The sequence below is a fragment of the Lagopus leucura genome, unplaced genomic scaffold (assembly GCF_019238085.1).
Source record: "Lagopus leucura isolate 7727_CA_CO unplaced genomic scaffold, USGS_WTPT01 Super-Scaffold_73, whole genome shotgun sequence".
NCBI lineage: Eukaryota > Metazoa > Chordata > Aves > Galliformes > Phasianidae > Lagopus > Lagopus leucura.
Genome location: NW_024962252.1, coordinates 38,308,130 through 38,330,039, shown reverse-complemented (window position 1 = coordinate 38,330,039; position 21,910 = coordinate 38,308,130). Strand labels below are relative to the sequence as shown.

The window sequence follows — 21,910 nt, the reverse complement described above, 5'->3', positions numbered from 1 at the left end:
TAGTTGTTTTAAGAGTATTATTGTTCCCATGTCTCCATTAAGTATGGGAACAGCATGCACACTAAAGAGAATACAAACAGTAGCATTAAAAGCATTAACCCAGATCCACAGTTCTGTAAACTCTCTGCTTTCTTATGTTAAGATTCAGAAGGAGACAAAGTCTGTACTATAGATCTTCATTTCAAGCCCTCCCCAGAGGTTTGCTGGAGTAGAGTTTCTGTTTATAAAATCTAGGACACTCAACCACTAAAGAGAATCCAAACCAGGAAGTAGGAATAGTCAGGAAATCTAGAAACCAAGTATACAGTAAATACACTCCACCTATTGCTCAGCCTTCAGCAAATACAGTGATCAGGGCTGTGAAAAGATATAATGCTGTGCTATTTTAGGCATCTTGACAGAAGCTGCTGATGCAGCCCCAACTATTCTAGCACATCATTGTTTTTACCAAGATGGTATCTTTCCTTGGGGCATGTGCTATTACTTTGACAGAAAATAGATGTGTCCACATTACAAATACTTTGCTGGTGAAGAATATTGACATACCTGTTCTACTAAATTCAGTTTCTCCAGAAAAGCATTTCACCAAGCCTTCAAATACGTGGTGTTTATCAAGCAATTATGTGTCTACATATGCATATATTATGAATTAATCCAGAAGCTCTGCTCTAGTTTTGGAAAGATACGACCTTTTCTGAGTAGTCTGATGTTCACAATGTCAGTTGGTCTCATTACACTGTTCATTTTTTTTAATTCCTGACACAATCATACTGTTTTCCTGACTGTTTTCTTTTTGTTTGTTTGTTTGTTTTATATAGAGTATGTTCTTCAGTCTAGAGATGCACAATGGATTCCTGTACCTCCGCTATGACTTTGGCTTCAGCACCGGCCCAGTGCTGCTAGAGGACTCCATGAAGAAGGCTCAGATTAATGATGCTAAATTTCATGAGGTAGAGATATGGGGTTACAGTCACAGCCATGTAATTAACTATCCCAGCAGCTCCAAAGCAGGCACAATTTGCTCCAATTAGAAGAGGAAAAGGATGAGAAGGCAGGTAGTGATGCACAAGCGGGCAGAAGAGAAGAGTAGACACATACCTCACATGCGAAAGAGCACATCATTCCTGCCAGCACTGAGCCAGTTCGTGAGGGTCTCTCCAAGGGTCCTGGTAAAACAGTGCTTATGAATATATTCTGCATACTGATAGACAAGAACAGGACTTTTCATGTGGAAAAAAAAGAAGAAGAAGAAGAAAGTATTAGAATTCAGATTGAAATTATTGCAGTGATAATTGCATACTTCAAATATACAGTGCTCCTGAACTAAAAACATGGCATGTTGTTAACTTGACTGCCTTAGTTGTTATGCATTGTGTTACAAGAGGTATTGTATTTTCCATTTCATTCAAAGTAAGAATTATTCAGGTAACAATCTTTTATATACGGATAGTATTTTAGGGATTTAGGCAGATCATAAACACCAAGGTGTACTAGTTTTAAGAGATTTTGCTTTAAGCCACTGTAACTGTGACAGTGGCAGCAGCAATAGCAAATTCCCCCTAGTGGCTTGTTGTAAATGTGATTCAATGTAAATTCAAACTATAGCAACAGCTACTGTTCTGCTCAAACTTTTTAAGCAGGGAAAATATATGCCTTTTATGCTTTGACAGTGCAGTGAGGTTTGTAGAAATCTGCCCTAATTTCTTGTAGAAATCAAGAAAGCACTGCAAAGCTGATGGAGTTTATCTGCTTTGTGCAGAGTAGAATTTGGTATGGGGGTAGTTTTGTATGAATTTAAGCAAAGTATCCTGTTTCTTCAAGAATTAGAGAACTAGATGACATCAAAACAAGTTCCCTATTAGAATTGACAGCCTATCCTATTTTACAAACAACTTTTTTGATAAATGAGAATAACTGTTCAAACAAAAAGACATAATGATACTATTGATCTTGCAAAATCACCACGACAACTTAACAAAGATGGCATTTTAGAAACTTTTAAGAACATGTTTTTCTTTTCAGATTTCTATAATATATCATAATTCTAAGAAGATGATCTTGGTAGTAGACAGACGACATATAAAAAGTGTTGACAATGAAAGAACAGCAATGCCATTCACAGACATCTACATTGGAGGAGCACCTGCTGAGATCTTACAGTCCAGGTTGGTTTACAGCTGGGATTTAGTCATTATCTTGGTGTAATTTAAGTTACATGTGCTGAAAGGCTTACAGTGTATCACTGTAGTTTCTCAGGAAGCACTTCCTTAACGTGCAGGTGACTGAGCACTGGCACAGGATGCCCAGATCGCTTACGGAGTCTCTCTCCTTGAAAAGACTTGAAAGCCTCCCAGACATGGTCCTGGGGAAGCATCTCTAGGTGTCTGTGCCTGAGCAGGGATTGGACCAGAGATCTCTTCTAACTTCATCCCTTCTGTGATTCTGTGTTTTTCCTAGCTTCAACACCTTATGTAAAACAACCCTTAGGACAAACTTCTTTTTGTTTTTTTCAGAGTTCTACAGTACCAAAGATTAGGATGGATTCTGCTAAATTCTGCTGAAACTGGTTCTGTTTCATTGAGGTTAACAGAAACCATGATCTTCTTAAGATAAAAAGGCAATTCTAAACACATAGAATCACAGAATGGCCCGGGTTGGAAGGACCTCAAAGATCATGAATCTCCAACCCCTTGCCACATGCAGGGCCACCAGCCTCCACATTTAATACTAGACCAGGCTGCCCAGGGCCCCATCCAATCTGTTTAAGCACAGGGATGGGGCATCCACAGCCTCGCTGGGCAGCCTGTTCCAGCACCTCACCACTCTCTCTGTAAAGAACTTCCCCCTGACATCCAACCCAAATCTTCCCTCCCTCAACTTAAAACCATTTCCCCTTGTCCTGATGTTATCTACCCTTTCACAGTATTGACTCCCCTCCTGTTTATAGGCTCCCTTTAGGTACTGAAAGGCTGCAATGAGGTCACCCCACAGCATTCTTTTCTCTGAACAAGCCCATCTCCCTCAGCCTGTCTTTGTAAGGGACATGCATGAATATGTAGAATCATTATCTCTTCTCACTGTGCAAAAATATCTTTGTGAAATGAAAATGCATTAGCTGAAGGATCAAAACTCTTCACCAACAACATTTTCAAATCTAAAGATATCTTTCCTACTGTGTACATCAGTTCTGTTGAATCTTATTTTCTCTTTAAACTCAAGTCAGCTGGCTCTGAGTAGGTGTGGGAAGAAAACAAAAGTCTCATTTTCCTATCATACCTATCCTATATTCTATCATTTGATAGAAGCCAAGCTTGATCCTAGAGAACCATAATACTCCAATTTACTGTAATGGTAATCCACCAGGGCAGTGTCATACTCTGGGAGATCAGGGCTCTAGATGCTTGAAGAAGGATGTGGCAGGAAATACACATTCCCTACAGCTCCGAGATTCCAAAGGGCTTTAGCTGCTAACTAAAGAGTCACAACTGCTAACAGAAATACAGGTTCTCTTTAAAATAACCTTGATGTTTTTAAAAAAGAGAGGATAGCAAATGTTGCAGAATAAGTAGGAATTACTGGTAAGTCTCCTGAAACCTTGTTTTGTTTCCAGGAGACCCTTTTGTTGGAATTGATAAATAATGAGATGTAATGATATACACTTAACGATAGGGACAAAACCCTGTAAAAGAAAATGATGCCTTTTGATCCCATGTAATTAACTGAACATGAAAATAAAATGGGGGATAAGGGAGAAGTAGCCTGTGCAATATTCATTGCTCTTCATAAAGATTTATCACTAGGGCTACTGAAAAAACTGGTGGATTGGAGGAAGGAAAGGCTGCATTGGATTATAAAATGCCTGGAAAGAGAAAATAGAACATAGTAGTAACTCCTCCATTTTCACACAATAGAAGTTCTACAGCACATGCCCAAAGGATCTCTCTTAGGGTCAATATTGAATACATCAATGATTTAGAGGAATAAAAAGGTAAAAGGATGGTCAAAAATGCTTTCATTACTCAAGCCTAGAGAACACTGAAAAAATCAGAAAGATGCAGAAATCTATGCAGTTAAGTAGCCCCATAGCAAGTTAAACTTGTTCACAAATGTAGGATACAAGATGAATCACATGAGTTATGTCCGTGGTTTTCCAAATGTATTGTGGTCATTCTACAAAACATGTGGAAGATAATGTAAAGGAAAAAAGAAAAAGAACAAGTGGTATCACAGAAAAATAACAATAGGCATTATAAAAATATGGTAAAAATGTTATAAAAATTGGAAAGGTATATTGAAATTATTTACACAGAGCTACAGCTTTGCTTTTTATATCATACCCACCTTTGTTCTCAAGACAAGGCTACACAGCAAAAAGTATGATTCAAATGTGGTGACAACTTTTCCAATGGGTGCATAGTTTGCTTTTAGAATTATGACACTGAAGAAATGCAAATATCGAGCTAGCTACTATTGATACCTGTGTTTCCTTTTTTTAGGCAGATTGACGTTTGACTGACACTGGGGTACAGCAGCAGGGCAGAAGTAGCTGTAGAGTTAAAGGAGAAGTTTAATTTTTCTTCAAAGCAGTATATTTTCCTTCATTTCAACAGCACTATTTTTCTCCCACTTCACTCACTTCATAAAGCAAATGCTTACATGGAGCTAGGAGTTCTGAGGGCTGGGAAATGTGAGAACAAATTCAGAAGACATTTTTCTTTGTCTTTAAACCTATCTTCTTCAGTTCTGTTTGCATCTAGAAAATGTTATTAAGTTAATGGCCTGTTTGCAGCTTCTGCATGATCAGTCAGAGTAGAGGCTTAACTGACTGACTGACACACCACACTTTGATCCACACACCGTGATCCAAATCCCAGTGAAAATGACTGGAGCCTTCCTGTTCATTTAGCCTTCATGCTGATTTACTGAGCAGCAGATTAAGCCCCGACCTGCTCCCCCTCTCTCCTTATTTCAGACATGTGCATCTGAACTATTCCACTTGATGGTCCATTTTAGCCAGTGTAGAAAAGCAAGTATTTCCAGAGCTTGATTTGTTTTTCATGTTTCCAGTGCCTACCTTACAATGATATAAAGCATAGAAAACTATCGCAGAAGCAGATGTCAGGACAGTCAGTATTATCTATGTGAGGTGAGAACCTAGCCACTAGGAAGTCTTGTGGAAGGCACAAAGACTGTCTACATGCTTGTCAAGTCAAAACTCTGAATTTCACATTCATTCCTTCAGTGTATTTGTTCCCTGATTATCTCCTGGATTGGTACCAAGTAAGCCCCATGTCATTTCCCTGCTCTGTCACAGAACCTCTGCAGTTTTTGGCAAATTTCTTCTTCTTCATACAGCTTGAATATTGTGAGGATAAATTCAGTGACATTTGTCCTGTGCTGTAATGCTGTTTTATCTCAGTGAGGAGTGGAGTAGAAAAACTGAGCGGTGAGCAACAGCAGCTAGGATACAATGCTGTGCTATGCACCTCAAATCCAGCATAGAAAGTATCCTGAAAGCCTACCTACTGCTCTAATTTAAACCTACATAAACCTATTCACCAGCAATCAGTATTTACTCTTACTTCCTTGACCTTTGTTATTAATTCTTGTTAAGAAATATGGATCCATTTGCTTCCCAGAATAAGAAAGGAGCTTGCCAGTAAAAGCAAGAAAGGAAAATTAAAACAGAACTTTTCTAAAATGATAAATGAAGACATAACTCAGTTTATTTTTACCGTAAGTAGGTACAAATCCATTTAGAAATGTGTCCTTTTGTTTCAGCAACCATTTTTATCTTTTTAAGTTACTTTGTAAATGTTTTCTCTCTGAATTCTCATACACTTCTCCCAGTAATGTTTGTTACAGCTGGTGCATCTTGACTTTTCAAAACCTCTAATGTGGTTAAATAGCTGTTTTACATAAAGATGTAGGAATTGGGCACAAGTGAGGCAAATGACTGAAACTCTTCCAAATTTTTAAGAACACCTTGGCAATAAATATATATTCTGGAAGGCAAAAAATATGTAATTGCAGCTTGTTTGACATTGTTTTCCAACAGCATTAGTTCACATCTGGCAGGAATTATTGGCTTTAAAGGCTGCATGAAGGGTTTTCAGTTCCAAAAGAAGGATTTCAACTTGCTGGAAGAACCAGGAACCCTGGGAATCAGTTACGGGTGCCCTGAGGATTCACTGGTAAGCATAACTTAATTTGTGAGGTAACAACAAAATTTTGGCAATGGTTACAGTCATGAGCTTGTCTTTCACTCCAAACAATGGAAGGTAACACTTAAAAAAAGGAAGTGAAAACTAATTCATTCACTGTGTGTGTTTGTGTGTGTGTGCATGTGTATGCACGCATGCTAAGTCTGCTGACGTGCAATCCAGTTTTCACAGAGAATTGCAGCAGAAGGTATTTTACTTGATACCGTTATTATATGTGAGATTGTAATATGAAGGCTGGATTTGAAATATATTGTATGGTGCATTCTGAATGGAAATATTCTCAGGTAAATTAGTTTTTATTAAAGAAACAAGGAGAATTGTTCTCAAATGTGTCCTACTGCAGGTGTTTGGGATGAAAAAAACAGCAAGATATTCACCCTTCTAATGAGTTACAAAAAATACTCTTACGTCAATCCAGCTCTGTCATACACGTGCCAACTGCATAAGCTTTAATACCAAGAAAATTGTCTTTTACTTTCTGATCCTTTCCATCATTCATCATTTGTTCATTACAGTGCAAGACTGGAAAATCTAAACAGTGTCTGTGGTCTTTATACTATGGCCATGACTATCTAAAACCACATTGAGAATGCATAAAGATGAAGGAGCCCACCACTAGTATAATTCATTGCTCAATCTCACGTTCTATAAAGGAGGAATGCAATTTGGCCAGCTGCAATTTGACCTATCTCAGACCCAGTTTTCCTTCTCTCTCAGAGGGCTGTAGACTGTCATATCCAATCAGTCCCCCACACCAGCATTCAGTGCAACATGCTAGCATGCTGGGGTAGTTCTCAATACCATACAACACGGATAGAGGCTTAAGCATCCTCTGCTTCTAGGCTTCTTGCTCATTTTTAGCATCAACAGACTTAGGATGAGGCCAAGAATCCCAGGAAACTAAAAGCAATTTAGCTTACACTGTCTAAAATATGTATACTTCCTTATGATTTTCACAGCATGCCAGGGAGAGCCTCCAAAGTTAGCTTAAGAAATACACACAAAAAAGGAACTGTTATAGAAGAACTGAACTGGCTTAGTCTTTAAAAGGAAAAACAAAACAGCCTCGTTCTTTTTATTATTTGAATGTTTTATGAAGTTTACATGTAAATTTGTTTTATTTAATACACAGATATCTCGCAAAGCATATTTCAATGGAGAGAGCTTCATTGCATCAAGCCAAAAAGTATCCCTCTTAAGTGAATTTGAAGGAGGCTTTAATTTCCGGACATTGCAGCCCAATGGGCTGCTGTTCTACTACTCTGAAGGAGTGAGTACATCTTTCTTTACTGTTTGTTTTATTTTTTTCCTTTGGATTGTTATCCAGGAGAATATTATGGGTATAATAGAATTTCTCACTTCATCTTTTAACGATAGAGAAAGCAGTCTGCAGTATAGAAGCATTCCTCAATGTACTCATTTTCACAGTTCACATTTGATTCACTGATGAAACCCTGCAATGCCTAGACATTATTTTGATAGAAGGTAGATCTTACTGCACTGCAATCCCTATTTGGACCTGTAGATGCTACTAAAGTACAAATAATTCTAAGGACCTGAAATTTTCCTTTCAGAGGCAACTCCCTACAAGCAAAGACAGAATGTTTGTTTGGATTAATAGAACGTTATTCTGAGTATTGCAGAGTTTACAGAAAACCAGTCAAAAAACTGCCTATATTCCCTGTACTTAGACCTCCATGTGTGACCAGGAAAAGCTGAACCTGAGAATGGCTCCTAGCAGCTATGGGAAGCCAAGTCACTCCAAATATTCCCTTGAAGAAGTGCCATGGGCAGAAATATGGACTTGCACTCCCAAAATGTTGAATGAACCAGAGTGATTCCAGAATTCTGCAGTTTCAGACCTGTATCAGCAGCACCCACAAGCTCATATGACAGAACATCTGCAGCCATCTCAAAAGTCTTCTCTGGCATACTTGCAGAAGATCATGAGCAGTGCAGCAAGGAAGGCTGTATGACACCTATAACCACTTTTTACAGCATGGAATATTGCCTTAAATTGAAACCATGTTGGTTATCCATGCTGCTTGCATAAATGAGACTCTGTACACCACTTCTGTTTTTAACTCAAAAGCTCTAATCCTATGAGATGCCAAATGCCCTGTTTAAGAAATGGAAGTTCAGCAATTTAGTACTTGACAGAATGAGACAGCATGATTCCTCTGAGTGCACAGTGGCAGTGCTTGTGCTAATGAAACAGATAATATTCAAGCTATGTGGCACTCTGATCCTGTATGCCTGACCCAGATAAAGGATCATATCTCTAAGATAATTTTGAGTGACTGAACATGTCTGATTAGAGGGAATTAAGAAAAGAAAAAATGCATTGGCCTTATGACAGCAGTAATCTTGCTAAAAGCTAAGCTGCTCTGTATAGTACCACAGTGGTGCCAGAAGCACAAAGGAAATGTAAACATCATACTTCCATTCTAGGTAGAAGAAGCTCCTGTGACAGATATATGAAACATAATCAGAAACAGAATTCCCAGAATTCAGGCTTCAAAAAGCACAAGAATATCAATTTGAGATAATCTCCTGTTTTGGTTCTCAGTTTGTGCAAAAGACAGTAAAAAATAGGGAAGATAGTGATAAGAAATCTCCTCAGCTGGAGAAAGTAAATCCAACAGGAAAATGTACAGAACTGTTATCTTTCTCATACTGTACTCACTTATGAAGATGTTTTTGTCTGTATTTCAGTCAGATGTATTATCCATCTTCATGGACAGAGGTGCTGTTGTTTTAAATGCAAGTGGAATCAAAATTCAATCACCAGACAGAAATTACAACGATGGAAAAACTCACTTTATCATTACTTCTCTCACACCAGAAAGGTAAAGCTGTCCAGCACCTTTTAATCCCTACCTACAGAATATAAATATTTCATGTAAAGAACATGTTAACATGTAATATTTTCTTTCAAAGTGGGCTTTTCATTTATATTTTTAACTGATTAATTCAGTTTAAAAAAAAATCAAAGACAAAATCTCTGACTGAAATTTGCCCTGTGACCTGAATATGTGCTGGGAAATGTTATTAAAACTAAAAGAAAATAATTGTGGTTTTAAAAGCTTAGTCCTTTCTTGTCCTTAGGTATGAAAGCAGTTTAATATAATTAAAAAGTAGCATGAGATTCATTCTTCACTAGGATTGATTATTCTGATTTGTTAAAGCAATCCCAAATTGACCCTGAAATAGTTGAAGCATCTTCTGAAAAAGCATTCATTTGGGATATACAGAGTGGAACATATTTAAATTGTTTTTAGTACTGACAGATGCAAATGTTAGATTAGATATGGCAGTGGGGAATAAATCTATGTACACGCTTATCAGAAAATTTGAAAGCATTGTTTTGTTAGTGTGAATTTTACTGTTGTTTTCTGTGTTTAGAATTTTCTTAAGACTGTCCAATACTCAAACAATCTTTCGTCAAGAATCTTGCCTATGCAGATACAACCAGGTCATTCTCAGCTTTCTAATCTGAAAGGAATGTTTGCACCTATGGTTTCTTACATCCGAAAAACACGGTTCAAAAAGATGCAAGTGAAAAAGAGGTGCCCCAGAACTGAGTTCTGAGGTCTCCCCAGTGCTGAGAGCTGTCTCATATGTTTCACTGAGTGCACTGAATTCTGAACTTGACAAACAAAATCTGTGTTGAATGTTTTAGCTATACTCAGTTCCTCTTTAAAGCAGTAGCACTCTTCCTGATACTTGCAGAAATTAAGTGTTAATTGCAAATTGATATTAGGTATAGAACATTGTATGAGGTCAAACATCAATGTATTGTGATGAAAGAGAAGGAAAAAGAGATAGGGACATAAAGAAGAAATAGTATGTGCTTAGGTCTTCTATTTCCCAAACACTGGCTCCGTCTATTTATTAGCAATCCCTTGATTTATGTATCTCCACTGGGTGGGCTGTATTTTTTTGGACTTCATATCCCTGTGCCTTTGGACACTGGTTGCCAGTGGGCTAATTGCTCTTATGCTTGTTGCACAGCTGGAAGCAGGAAGGTCTCTTCATGACTACAGAGTGCTGCTATTCCATTATTTTATACATCAAGCAGAACATTTTAGATGTGTGTAATATGCCATCTAATGACCAACATAGGCTTTTCCAAAATGAGCCTACAAAGTGGATGCTTTGTCTTTGCAGATATGAGCTGAGTGTTGATGACAAGAAACAAAGCAAGAAGAATCCAGTGAAGGACAAAGCAGGGAAAAGCCCTGACAGCATCAAAAAGTTCTATTTTGGTGGCTCTCCCCTCAAAACACAGCAAGCTAACTTCACTGGGTGCATAAGCAATGCGTACTTCACTAGGTGTGTGGCATCCTCCCAAACACATTACCAGGCAATTGCTGCCTGACAGCTCGGGTTATAGCTCCAGAGAACTGATTTATTTTAACAATAAAAATCCCTCTCTCATTTTGTGAGGCTAGACAGTATGTGTGAATAAGTTTCTCACCTTATTTTCTATGGAATCTGTTGGCACAGACTTGGTAGGTTGTGATATTGTTGAAGTGGGAATAATTTGATGTAAATCAGTTTTTACTGTTGCACCTGCTAATGCTGTTTGTGCAATGTGGAATTTGCATAGCTTTCATTTGCATTTATATGATGTAGCTTTCATCCCTGCCTTTGAAACAAAATGATGCTAAGGCATCTCATGAACACTGCTGAAATTAGGAGTTTAGTCATGTGAAAATGGTCCATATTTGTTGGCCTTAATCATTTTAGGAACTGTTCTTATATAGAAGATGTTAAAGGGAAGTTGGTGTTGCAGATTCAGCCTCTCTGTTTTTGAAAGCATGGATAGAACATAGAAAAGCAGTATAGGCTGCCCACAATACCCAAACACTGACTGATACATCTGTACTTTTATTCACAATCCAAGAATGAAAAAAATCCATCAAAACAGCATTTAAAATACAAATGTAAATTACTGTGATTCTTGTTATTTAAAAAATTACATCACTGGGGGAAAAAAAGCTGATTTTGTCATCCTCTCCTTGAAACATAGATTGGATCGGGAGGTTGAAGTGGAAGATTTCCAGCGGTACTCAGAGAAAGTTCAGACTTCCTTTTATGGATGCCCTGTTGAATCCCCACCAGTAGCTCTGCTTCATAAGAAAGGAAGAAACTCATCAAAAGCCAAAGGAAACCGTAATAAAAAGGTTTGCTACAAATAGTATCAGTACAGAGTTGATACATACTGTGTTGTAACTTTAAATTCTGTACAAAGTTATGGATCCAAAAATGTAATACTTAAGGAATACTTTGTGTGTAGAAAAGGAAAGGATTCCATTCCTTTACACGCTGAATCACTGTAAATGCCTGCCCTAACCGGGTCTATCTGGCCTACACTCACACCATTTTCTTGTACTGGAACTGTAAAACAAAATATTTGACGTTTTTAAATGTCTTGCATAAAAGCTCTTTTTGGTTTCTTCTACAGCCTAAAGGCAATAAGCTTTCTTCAGCTATTTCAATTTGGCTCACTCTACTGGGTGCAGTAAGCACACATTAATATGCATAAATGAGAAAAAAAATCCCTCTTCCAGCATGCAGCACTTTTGGTCCAAGCATGTTGTTTTATACTTGTGCTATTGCTTATATCGTCAAAAGCATAGAGGAGGAGTCTATCAGGAAAACTGCAAGAGAGTGGATTATAATTACATACAGGCATTCTGTTTATCCCTTCTGCTCTAAATTAGCATCTATAGTAGATCTCTGTAAGGAAGATCTGACTTGGAACCATTCCTTGTATTTCTGTAAGAAAAAAAAAAAAAAAAACACAGCATATTATTAACTTATATGTCAATAATCCTCTTTTTTAATGTCCAGCCTAAGTTAAAATTTCAGGTTAATGGTTTTCTTTCTGTGAAGGTGGGAAGAGATAAGGACAAGGTCTCACAGCCTTCAACTGGCCTCAAAAAACTGTATCAAGAAGTGAATATGCAAAAAGACCCTCAATGCCACTTGCCTATGAATCCCAAGGCAACTGAACATGCATACCAGTTTGGAGGTACAGCAAACAGTCGGCAAGAATTTGATCACATACCAAAGGATTTCAGTGAAAGGTAATGAGACTTTTAGAAATAAAAATTATAATTACTGAGGAAGCAAGAGATGTATATGAAAACCGAAAGAAGAAAAAGGGCATATTTTTGCTGTTACTGTGTTATTGGGGTTTTTTATTTTATCTTAGGTAAATTTTTGCAATGTGTTTTCAACTACATTCTTTTTGTGGAGCCTTCATCTATATTATATATTTTTTAAAGAAGTTTCTTTGCCCATTTGCATGAAGACTTCAAGAATGTTAGTTATATACAAGCAATACACCGTCAGTCTCTGTGCAAGAAGTAATGGCATTAGATGGGAGCTGGAAAACATGATCGTTCACCCAGAAATGAAGCATAGTTATGTGTTGAGTGGATGTTAGCATCTGTTCAGTGCTCAGGAATCTACATCATGCAGTAGGACATAAAGCTATGAAAACCATGTCCAGTTCATGCCATAACATAAATATAAATAATTTATAATGAGTCCAAGTATTGTGGATATTAAACTCTCAGGCTCCCACAGAATATTCCATATGATATGTTTTGACCAGCACAGGATTTTGGTTTAATACTTCCCATGAAAGACAATAAATGCGACAACACAGGGCTTCCTGGAAGCATACCAGACCACTAATTCAGAAAAGAAGAGTGCTGTTTCCTGACTTAGAAAACAAAAGCATTGGTTTTAAATCAACAGTGTTTTACTTAGGGCAGTCCTGATGGTGCCCATGTGAGACAGAACAAGGAAAACCCAAACTAACATTTCTACTCATCCTTACAAGACATGTCCCTGTTACAACTGTTATTACAGACTTTTTATTGTAATGTGCATTTTAAAAAACCAATGACTCGTGATGTTTTACAACAACTCATACTGGCAAGGCCCTAAGCATGCATGGAATGTGAGAAACAGCAGCTAAGCTAGTTCATCTAACATGAGAAGCAGAACTAATCTGTTCTCTTTGTGCTACACTAATATAGCTTTGCCATTTTTTAGACCTAAATAATAAACCTAATACTAAACATTGAAATAACGTTCACTGCTCACTGTGTTGAACTGAGTTAGCATAATTTGCCATGTTGTCTTAGACGTCATGAGGACCTACAAGGATGAAGAAATTTAGCAGCAAGTGTAGAGTAACATTAAATGATCATGAACAGAGCCACCACTGGAAAAATGTGAAAGTCCTCCAACACTGCTGTGAACAAAAATGTATATACTGTCATTTTCTGGTGGTCTGGTGGTATTGATTTTATTCACTCAATAAATTTTGGTTTTTGAAAATCTGCCTTGTAAAGAAGCTTCTTCTCCAACTTCTACTTCAAAACTACTAGAAAGTTTATCAGAAACATGTCTTCCATAAAGGAGATAAATATTCCATACAAAGAGACAAAAATTTCAGTCATCTTCTGCCTGCAGTTTGATTTCAGTCAGTAAAATCTGCTTTAATACTAATAATGCATTTTTGTTTGCCAGAGCTCAGTTCTCTATCAGTCTGAAGACTCACTCGTCTCACGGAATGATCTTCTATGTCTCAGACCAAAAGGAGACCAACTTCATGACCCTTTTTGTTGCTCACGGACGACTCATTTTTATGTTTAATGCTGGTCATCAGAAGATAAGGATTAAGAGCCAAGAGAAATACAATGATGGCCTTTGGCACAATGTAAGTAAAAGAAAGTAATCAGCATGATGATACATGCTATAATGCTGCAGTAAAGACACTGCTGATCTGATAACTCATAGAGGTTTCATTCACATTTACATAACCACACCTATATGTGGAGAAGCTTCTGCCAGTACTTTTTAAATTTTCACAGTGTATTTTATAAAGTCCTTAAGTAGGGATAGGAAAGTGAATCAGCTGTAAAAGTCCAGGAACTCACAAAACTATCATGTGAGTAGAAATATGAGAAGTGTGCAGAAATGCAGAATAGTGAGGGGGGAAAAAAAAAAAGCTAGGAAAGAAAGGACTAGGATAGTTTTGTTCAGCAAATTTTTTGAAGTGCCTAAGGCACCCTTTGTAGTCCATGAAAATAAAAGACAATTTTAGGGGCAAGGTGAATTTCCTACTGTACATACAGAGGGACTCTATAGTCACTAAGCTCCTAACTTGGGTGCTTAGGTCTTTAAATCTGGTTGGATAAATCCAGACCATAAAACTGGAGATAGCCATGAAAATACTAATAGTGATAGTACTGTAGCAATAAATCATATGTGCAACTATAAGATGAGCGGATCTCAGTAGACCCTGTGACACTTTATACACCAGAATGGTAAGACTGCAGTTTTACAATCCAACCTTTATACGGATATGAAGAGAGAAGGTTGCCCAGCAAAGAATACTGGCAGTTAATAAAATTGATTTGCAAATTATGACTCACAAGCTTCTCAACTTCTTACTTTCTTCCACTGCACTGGAATATTCCCTCAACATATGAAAGTAATCTTCCAAATTTTTTTCCTCCCTTTCTAGGTGATATTTATTAGAGGGAAAAATATTGGTCGCTTGATAATTGATGGTCTCCGAGTACTAGAAGAACCTTTCATTGGTAATGCTAATACCTGGCAAGTCACTGAACCACTGTATATTGGGGGTGTAGCTCCAGGAAAAGCTGTGAAAAATATCCAGGTAAATCAGACAGCTATTATATCACCCTTATGTTTATGTACAGCTAGAGCAAAAGCTGCCTCTAGGGATGAGTCCAAAAAAAGGTATGTTCCCAGTCCTCAGCACATTGAGGAGCTCACAGCTCAGTTCATGTGATAGCAAAGATCCCACAGAGCTGGGATAGCTTAGTAGCTGGGATAGATTTCAGTAGACTTGTAGCAGCATCTGGAAAGCTAATGGTCCCTGAGGAAGAGAGAAGTCTTAGCAACATTCAAGCTTAGATGAGTGAGGTAAAATTAGTTGAGATCAATTTCACCCTAAGATCTGAGATATATAAGTTTTATTGTTGTCTCAGTAGCTCTGAGACAGTACCTAGAGATCAGTATTCTGCTCTGTATCTTTGATATTAAAGTATATAGAAAGGAATGTTAAAGGAAAAATCAACATCATTAAAGACTCCTTCAAGGTAATCTTTGGTGATATGTGCCTGACAAGATAGCTACACACTTCAGGAAAAACTGACCACTGTCTTGCCTTGAGGTTACGTGGTATGTACAATACTGCCTTGCTCTACGCACATTGTTTCCAGCGGTTCTATCAATCATGTTCTTTCTTCCCCCAGATTAATTCAGTCTACAGTTTTAGTGGCTGTCTCAGCAATTTACAGCTCAATGGAAGATCAATCACTTCAGCTTCACAAACGTTTAGTGTAACACCTTGCTTTGAAGGCCCATCAGAAGCAGGAACGTACTTTTCATCAGAAGGAGGATACGTCGTCCTTGGTAACACGCTGCTGAAATATATTCACTAATGAAACCATACTTTTCACTGTACTTCAAAACAGTACATTTCACTAAAGAATGTGATAATTTCCAAGGCTGTGAGCTGCAAAGATTATTAGATACAGATCATTATTGTGGTAGGCAACTGATGTTGACAGATAAGAATGTCCCCATGAAAATTAACAAGTTGCTACATAAATATATCTGTATGGGTGTATGAATGCATATATTTAAAATAATTAGAATAATTTCACAAGAGAACAGATTCTAATATGGTAACAATTATTATAGACACAAAAGTCAATTTGGCTAAAACCAAGAACACCAACATTCCTTATTTTTTTCTTAATAAAATAACACGTAATTCAAAAATTCTATGAAAAGAATTTCTGAACAAATTGATAATGAACAGCATGACAGATGCATCTTTTCTATCAATGGTCCTCATTGATATGGTCCTGTGTTCCAGGAAATGTTCTAAGAAGGATTTTTTTTGGGTCACATTCTTGCAACACCAAGAAGAACTACATGGTGTTTCTAATTTGCTCCCTGGCCTGCCAGCAAATTGAAAAAGGGACTTTCTGCTATTGAATCATCAAAGCTCAAGTGAACTCCCACTCACTGTATAAAAACTGCTGAGTACCTAGGAAATTGCACAATAAGAAACTGCCAAAAACCCACATAGAACCTATTTTCTGCTGTCCATTTCACTGCTAATATTTTTAAAGAAAATATCTTTTTTCTTCTTGAATAATGAAAAACACAAGCAAACTATTATTAGTAGTTCAAACAAAATCAAACAGAAGTGTAAATGGGTGGCAAACCATGCTATCTCTTCAAGTATGTGTATTGAAACAGGTTCTAGTACTTCTGAAGACAGAACAAATAGGTTCTACCCTGGGACTCTGAGTAGATGTCCAGGCTCACCATTAACTCAGTGCAAAGATAATGTATTCTTTCTTCCTCACAGACGAATCCTTCAGTCTAGGTCTGAAATTTGAAGTTGTTTTTGAAATACGTCCCCGAAGTAGCTCAGGAATCTTACTGCATGGCCACAGCGTGAATGGAGAGTACCTGAATATGCACATGAGAAATGGACAGGTATAATGGTCACATTTCCTACACTTCTCTGACTGGTTCCTCTACTGCCTAGTTGGGCTCTGCTATACGCAGCTTTTGTTTTACAAATTTGGCATTATTTGATTCTTATTTCTCTCCTAGATAAGTTAACTGCTTAGATTAGGCAGCTCAGATACTTCTTTTAACATACAAAAAAAATAACGCTGAAGACAAAATCAGATCGCTTTACTTGTGCCAACAATAAATACTTGATTACCAGAGCACTGATGCTTTGGTACTGTTTTTTCATCCACATACTAAAGATGTATAGTAAGTAAGATGATTTTTATTTCTTGTATGTTAAAAGAGAAGTCTGGGTTAAGCACATTCTCTTCTTGCTTTAGTAAATGTGTATAGTGGGGAAAGATGAGGAAAGGACAAGGTTCTGATTGTCTGGTGATCATTTTCTAAAATTCCTGGATTTTTCTAAGGCTACTAGTTGAATGAGGAAAGTTTGAAATAAACATCAGATAGTTGTTGCCAGTGCTATCTTTTGTTATGTTCATCAGTATACTCCGGGTCCCTCCACTATACACACGCAACAATAAGTTGCAGTATAAATAGACAAAAAAGCAAAGGTTTAGAGCAGTGATTGATTGATTGATTGATTTAAACTTTTCGCAATACAGAAACTCAGCATAGTTAAGAGTCTGGGCAGTGTGGATATTCCATAACCATTGCATTGCAGTATCTAACTGTCCCAGTATCTAACTGCCAGCCCAAGAGAAGGATATATAAAAAAAAATCTGCCAGCCAAAGAGAAGGAGGCTGACTTGGGTTGGAAGGAAACTTAAAGCTCATCTATTTCCAACCCTGAGTGGCTAGGCTCAGTGTATGACTTACCAGCAGCCACCACTGGGAGTCTTGTGCCCTGCAAAAGGGCTGCAGTATTGCTCTGCTGCTACAGCGGTGTTACCATGCAGGGAGGTACTCATCCAAATGATTAAAGCAGAGGTACAAAATTCAAAATTAGGTACGCTTTCTAGTTCTGCCAGTGGTTTCCTGGTAAAACTGAAAGCAACCTAAAAGTCATTCTTGAAGTCCCCTATCCGTGTTTCTCAGATCATGTCTGTTTGTTTAGATTTTTCATGACTGTTTTTCTTATTAAGTGGCTATCAAGATGCCAAAACATCATCTAAACACTAATTTAACACACAGGAAATTACAGAGCAGCAGTACTAGAAAATCTGAGTAAAATTAGCTGTTATTTTTGAATCTTTTTTTGAATTCTACTCTGAGTTCAAATCAGAAATGTTTAGCACTATTGAATCTTAAAAAAAAAATTGTGAATTTGATACTTTATTCTAAATAATTTCATTATTTAGAATATTAATTTTATTTATTTATTTATTTATTTTGCTTCTGAGTGGAAAATACTGCATTATCCCAAAAGAGGGGAAAAAAAGGTTTTACAGCAACAAGTACATTATTTTCTTCCAGGTTACTGTGAAACTGAATAATGGAATCAGGGATTTTTCAACTTCAGTGACATTGAAACAGAGTCTCTGCGATGGCAGGTGGCACCGAATTGCAGGTCAGTAAAGCATGATCATACCTTTAAGAAAGGTAACAGTGCCAAAACTTCCCTTCCTAGCTATCTATTTCCATGGGCCAGTGCACTGGACATATTTTCAGGTCTTCCCTTTCTCTTTGTCAAGATGCAGTCTGTATAAAAGTGGCAGTCCTTTTCCTCCCTCAGACACAGGAATTGTAGTGTCCTGGGAGAGCAAGACCAAGTTCCTACCAAATACAAAGAAAGATGAATGCTTGTTGTTCAAGGAACACATGACTGCCTCATGGAAATGCTGGCAACCTTTTCCGAGATGTAAACCAGATTATATTCTTCTTTTTCCATTTTTCCCAATTAGAGGTTAAATAAAGTGGTAGAAGTCAGTACTGAGCACAAGTATGCTGCCCTTAAGAGGTCAGCGGGACAGATTTGAGGAACCCCTGCCTCACACGGAGAGAGGTTTACAGTCAGGATTTTACCCCTGTGCCAGATAGGCATCCTTCATTCTTGGGTTTGAAAGTCAAAAAGTACACCTAAACCTCAGGTACTTTGGACTCCCTTATTTTTCTGTGTGAATGCTCACTGCGTTGCATACAGAAGAAACCTGAGTATATGCCCTTTCCCTATGCATTCTAGTTTCCTTTTGAAGGAACAAGCAAGGAGAAAAACTCACTGCATTCAAATTGGTACCTTACTGGGAATGATTTGGCAACCAGTTTTATTCAGCAGCCCACCATTGCATGCACATGCCCTACAGTCTAGACATAAGCACCAGCAATCAAGAACCTCACTCAGAAATACCCTTGCTTCCACTCTCTTATCTTGCTTTGACCCTGTGCCAGTATCTGCCCACACACTAGCACTGACAGTAACCATAGCTCATAGCTTAGCAAAGACTAAATCAAACAACTTAGATCAAGCAAATACGTCTCTCTGTCATAAAGACTTCAAATGCTTCTTTTGAAAATCTTTTTGATATCTGTTCCTTCTCCCTTCAGTTATTAGAGATGCTAACGTGGTGCAGCTGGATGTAGACTCAGAAGTCAACCACGTAGTAGGGCCACTAAACCCAAAGGCAGCTGACCACAGAGAGCCAGTGTTTATTGGAGGTGTACCAGGTGAGTATGTGGCAGCTTTGTTCTCAAATTTCAATGCAGTTTCCACAGGAAGCACAGAAGAGGGACTATAGAGACTGTAGACTTTTCATCAGGGGATGTAGTGAAAAGACATGGGGCAACAGTTTCAAACTAAAGGTAGATTTATATTAGATACAAGGAAGAAATTCTTTACTATGATGGTGGTGCACAGAAACGGGTAGCCCAGAGGAGCTGTGGATGTCTCATCCCTGGATGTGTTCAAAGCCAGGCTGGATGGAGCTTTGTCCAACCATGTTTAGGCAGGGGGTTGGAACAAAATAGTTGCTAAGGTCCCTTCCAACCCAAACCATCCTATCATTTTAAGATTAATTTTAATTTCAAAAAAGAACAAAAGATACCCATGTGAACAATCTGGTAAAATTCAAAGTCTCAAAAACTAATCAGAAATGCTGTGTCTCACATCTCAAAAGAAAAATGTCTTCTTTCACTTAATTTAATACATTCACTGTTTCTGGAGAGTTGGGTATGGACTCAGTTCTCTAGTCTGCTAACAAGAAAAAAAAAGAATCTTATTATACACTTTCCAGTAAGGGTTTACTTTTTTTTTTTTTTTTAAGAAGTTATTTATTTACTCGTTCTCATTTATGAAACTGGAAATTCACTGTGACTGTAGCCTTATGGATTTTTTGCTGGTAGGATGCTTTCCTCTGCTTCAAGCAATAGCATCTTTGAACACAACATAAAACATGAAGATTCTTATTCTGACTACTGCAGTCCTATTGCACAGATGTCTGCTAACGTGAATTTGTGACTCACAGACCATCTGTGTAGCGTGGGCCAAGATTACTACATTTACTTCCCTTATTCAACAGACAGAGCTACTCTGTTGGGGTTCTTATGCAAACTGTAATCAACACTACGTGATCCAATTTTTAAACCATCTCCTGTACATCTCCCATTGAAAACTTGCAGCATTATTTTTCTGTGCCTTGCATGTCAATCAGAAACATCTCTAACTACACCATTTATTATATTGCTTATCTTGGATTAGTGTCTTGAGTGCACAGTGTTCAAATCCATCTGACACTAGCAGGAGGAAAAATGAGCCTAAAGGGAATCATAAAATCTATGCACACAGGCCTGTTCACTCTTTAAATCCAAACTGGAGTTTTATTAGGACAGAATTCTTCCCAGAGAGGTAATATAAAGTGGTAATTGCAAACGGTGTTCTGCCTCATAATAGAGCTTTCTCCTTCTACATAAATTATAGAATGCTAAAGAAATGCCATACATTGGCTCTATAATATTATTATCATTCTGGCATAGAAGATTCTTATAATGAACTTCACAACAACAAAAAAAGATGTAGTACTGATAACCTGTAAATATAGTAAACTAAATGCAGCCTAACAAATCAGGCATGGATGACAACACATATAATGTTAGAAGAAATTACAAACACATTCATTGCCTGAGATTCATCTACTCTGTTATTTAAATAAAGTGCAGCTTTAGAAAAATGCAAGATTGAGCCTCTATGGATAATATATTATTGAAACTTTTACATAAATGTAGATAAATCCCCGTATTTACTCCAGCATCTTACTAGTCTGCAGGCACCAACCTTCCTTTCATCCATGCAAGATGTTCAGTGGAACAAAACCATTTTTCATATACTCTGACTCTTCCAAAAGCTGGCTACTCTACTCCAGCATCTAATTAATTTTTCTACACTATCTGGTTTTCTTGGTGGTTGGATCGTGGATAGTATCGATTATGCTATGGGCTTTGGAACAGAGCACTGAGCTGCAATTAAGAAGATTTAAGTTCCATTACAGATTATTCTACCAACCTGATTATTCTGGTTTTCACAAGCTCTAACTTGTTTTCCTTAAAATTTGTTTCTTACAGAGTCTCTGCTAACATCCAGCCTGACTACACGCAACTCCTTCGTTGGCTGCATTCGTAATTTCATGATTGATGAAAAAACAGTGAGTTTTAGTAAAGCAGCCTTGGTCAGCGGTGCTGTAAGCATCAATACGTGTCCTGCAGCCTGACAGCACGCTGCATCAATCCTGTGAAGTGTCTTAGACCACAAGAAGGAATTATAGAGCAAAAGAAACCATGTTCTATTCATCACCAATGCTGAGAAAAATATGAAAACATCAAGGATCAATTTACAAAAATCACTTCTAATATTTCTGCGCGAAACAAAAATCACTGAAGAATAAAGAGCTGTTGCTTCTGCAGTTCTCTTATTATGCCACAAGAGTGAGCTTTACCATTTCTTATACTATATGTGCAGCCAATCTGCTACATGAAAATGTGGAATTATAAAAGAAATAAAATTATACTAAAAATGTTTCTTCCAAAATAAATCCTGTACATCATTTTGTTCCGTATCTTGGGTCCCAACTTGTTTACCAGGAAAAGATCTGCTACTGCATATTAAAGAATAAAGCCAATTAATAGACTTACATTGCAAATAA

The 21,910-nt window shown here is 37.5% G+C and overlaps 1 protein-coding gene across 2 annotated transcripts in view; it reads left to right on the top strand.

Annotated features, from left to right (window-relative positions):
• The window catches only part of LAMA4 (laminin subunit alpha 4), a 95,784-nt gene extending 73,874 nt beyond the window's left edge, over nt 1-21,910 (top strand). For both annotated transcript variants that reach the window (XM_042877712.1, XM_042877701.1), the window contains exons 24-38: nt 819-950; nt 2,023-2,165; nt 6,059-6,194; nt 7,357-7,494; nt 8,940-9,073; nt 10,395-10,559; nt 11,260-11,413; nt 12,126-12,319; nt 13,779-13,968; nt 14,779-14,934; nt 15,536-15,695; nt 16,666-16,796; nt 18,255-18,348; nt 19,323-19,442; nt 21,333-21,910. In XM_042877712.1, the coding sequence (XP_042733646.1) occupies nt 819-950; nt 2,023-2,165; nt 6,059-6,194; nt 7,357-7,494; nt 8,940-9,073; nt 10,395-10,559; nt 11,260-11,413; nt 12,126-12,319; nt 13,779-13,968; nt 14,779-14,934; nt 15,536-15,695; nt 16,666-16,796; nt 18,255-18,348; nt 19,323-19,442; nt 21,333-21,478 (2,193 nt within the window). In that variant the 3' untranslated portion in view covers nt 21,479-21,910. The remainder of the gene's footprint in view (nt 1-818; nt 951-2,022; nt 2,166-6,058; nt 6,195-7,356; nt 7,495-8,939; nt 9,074-10,394; nt 10,560-11,259; nt 11,414-12,125; nt 12,320-13,778; nt 13,969-14,778; nt 14,935-15,535; nt 15,696-16,665; nt 16,797-18,254; nt 18,349-19,322; nt 19,443-21,332) is intronic.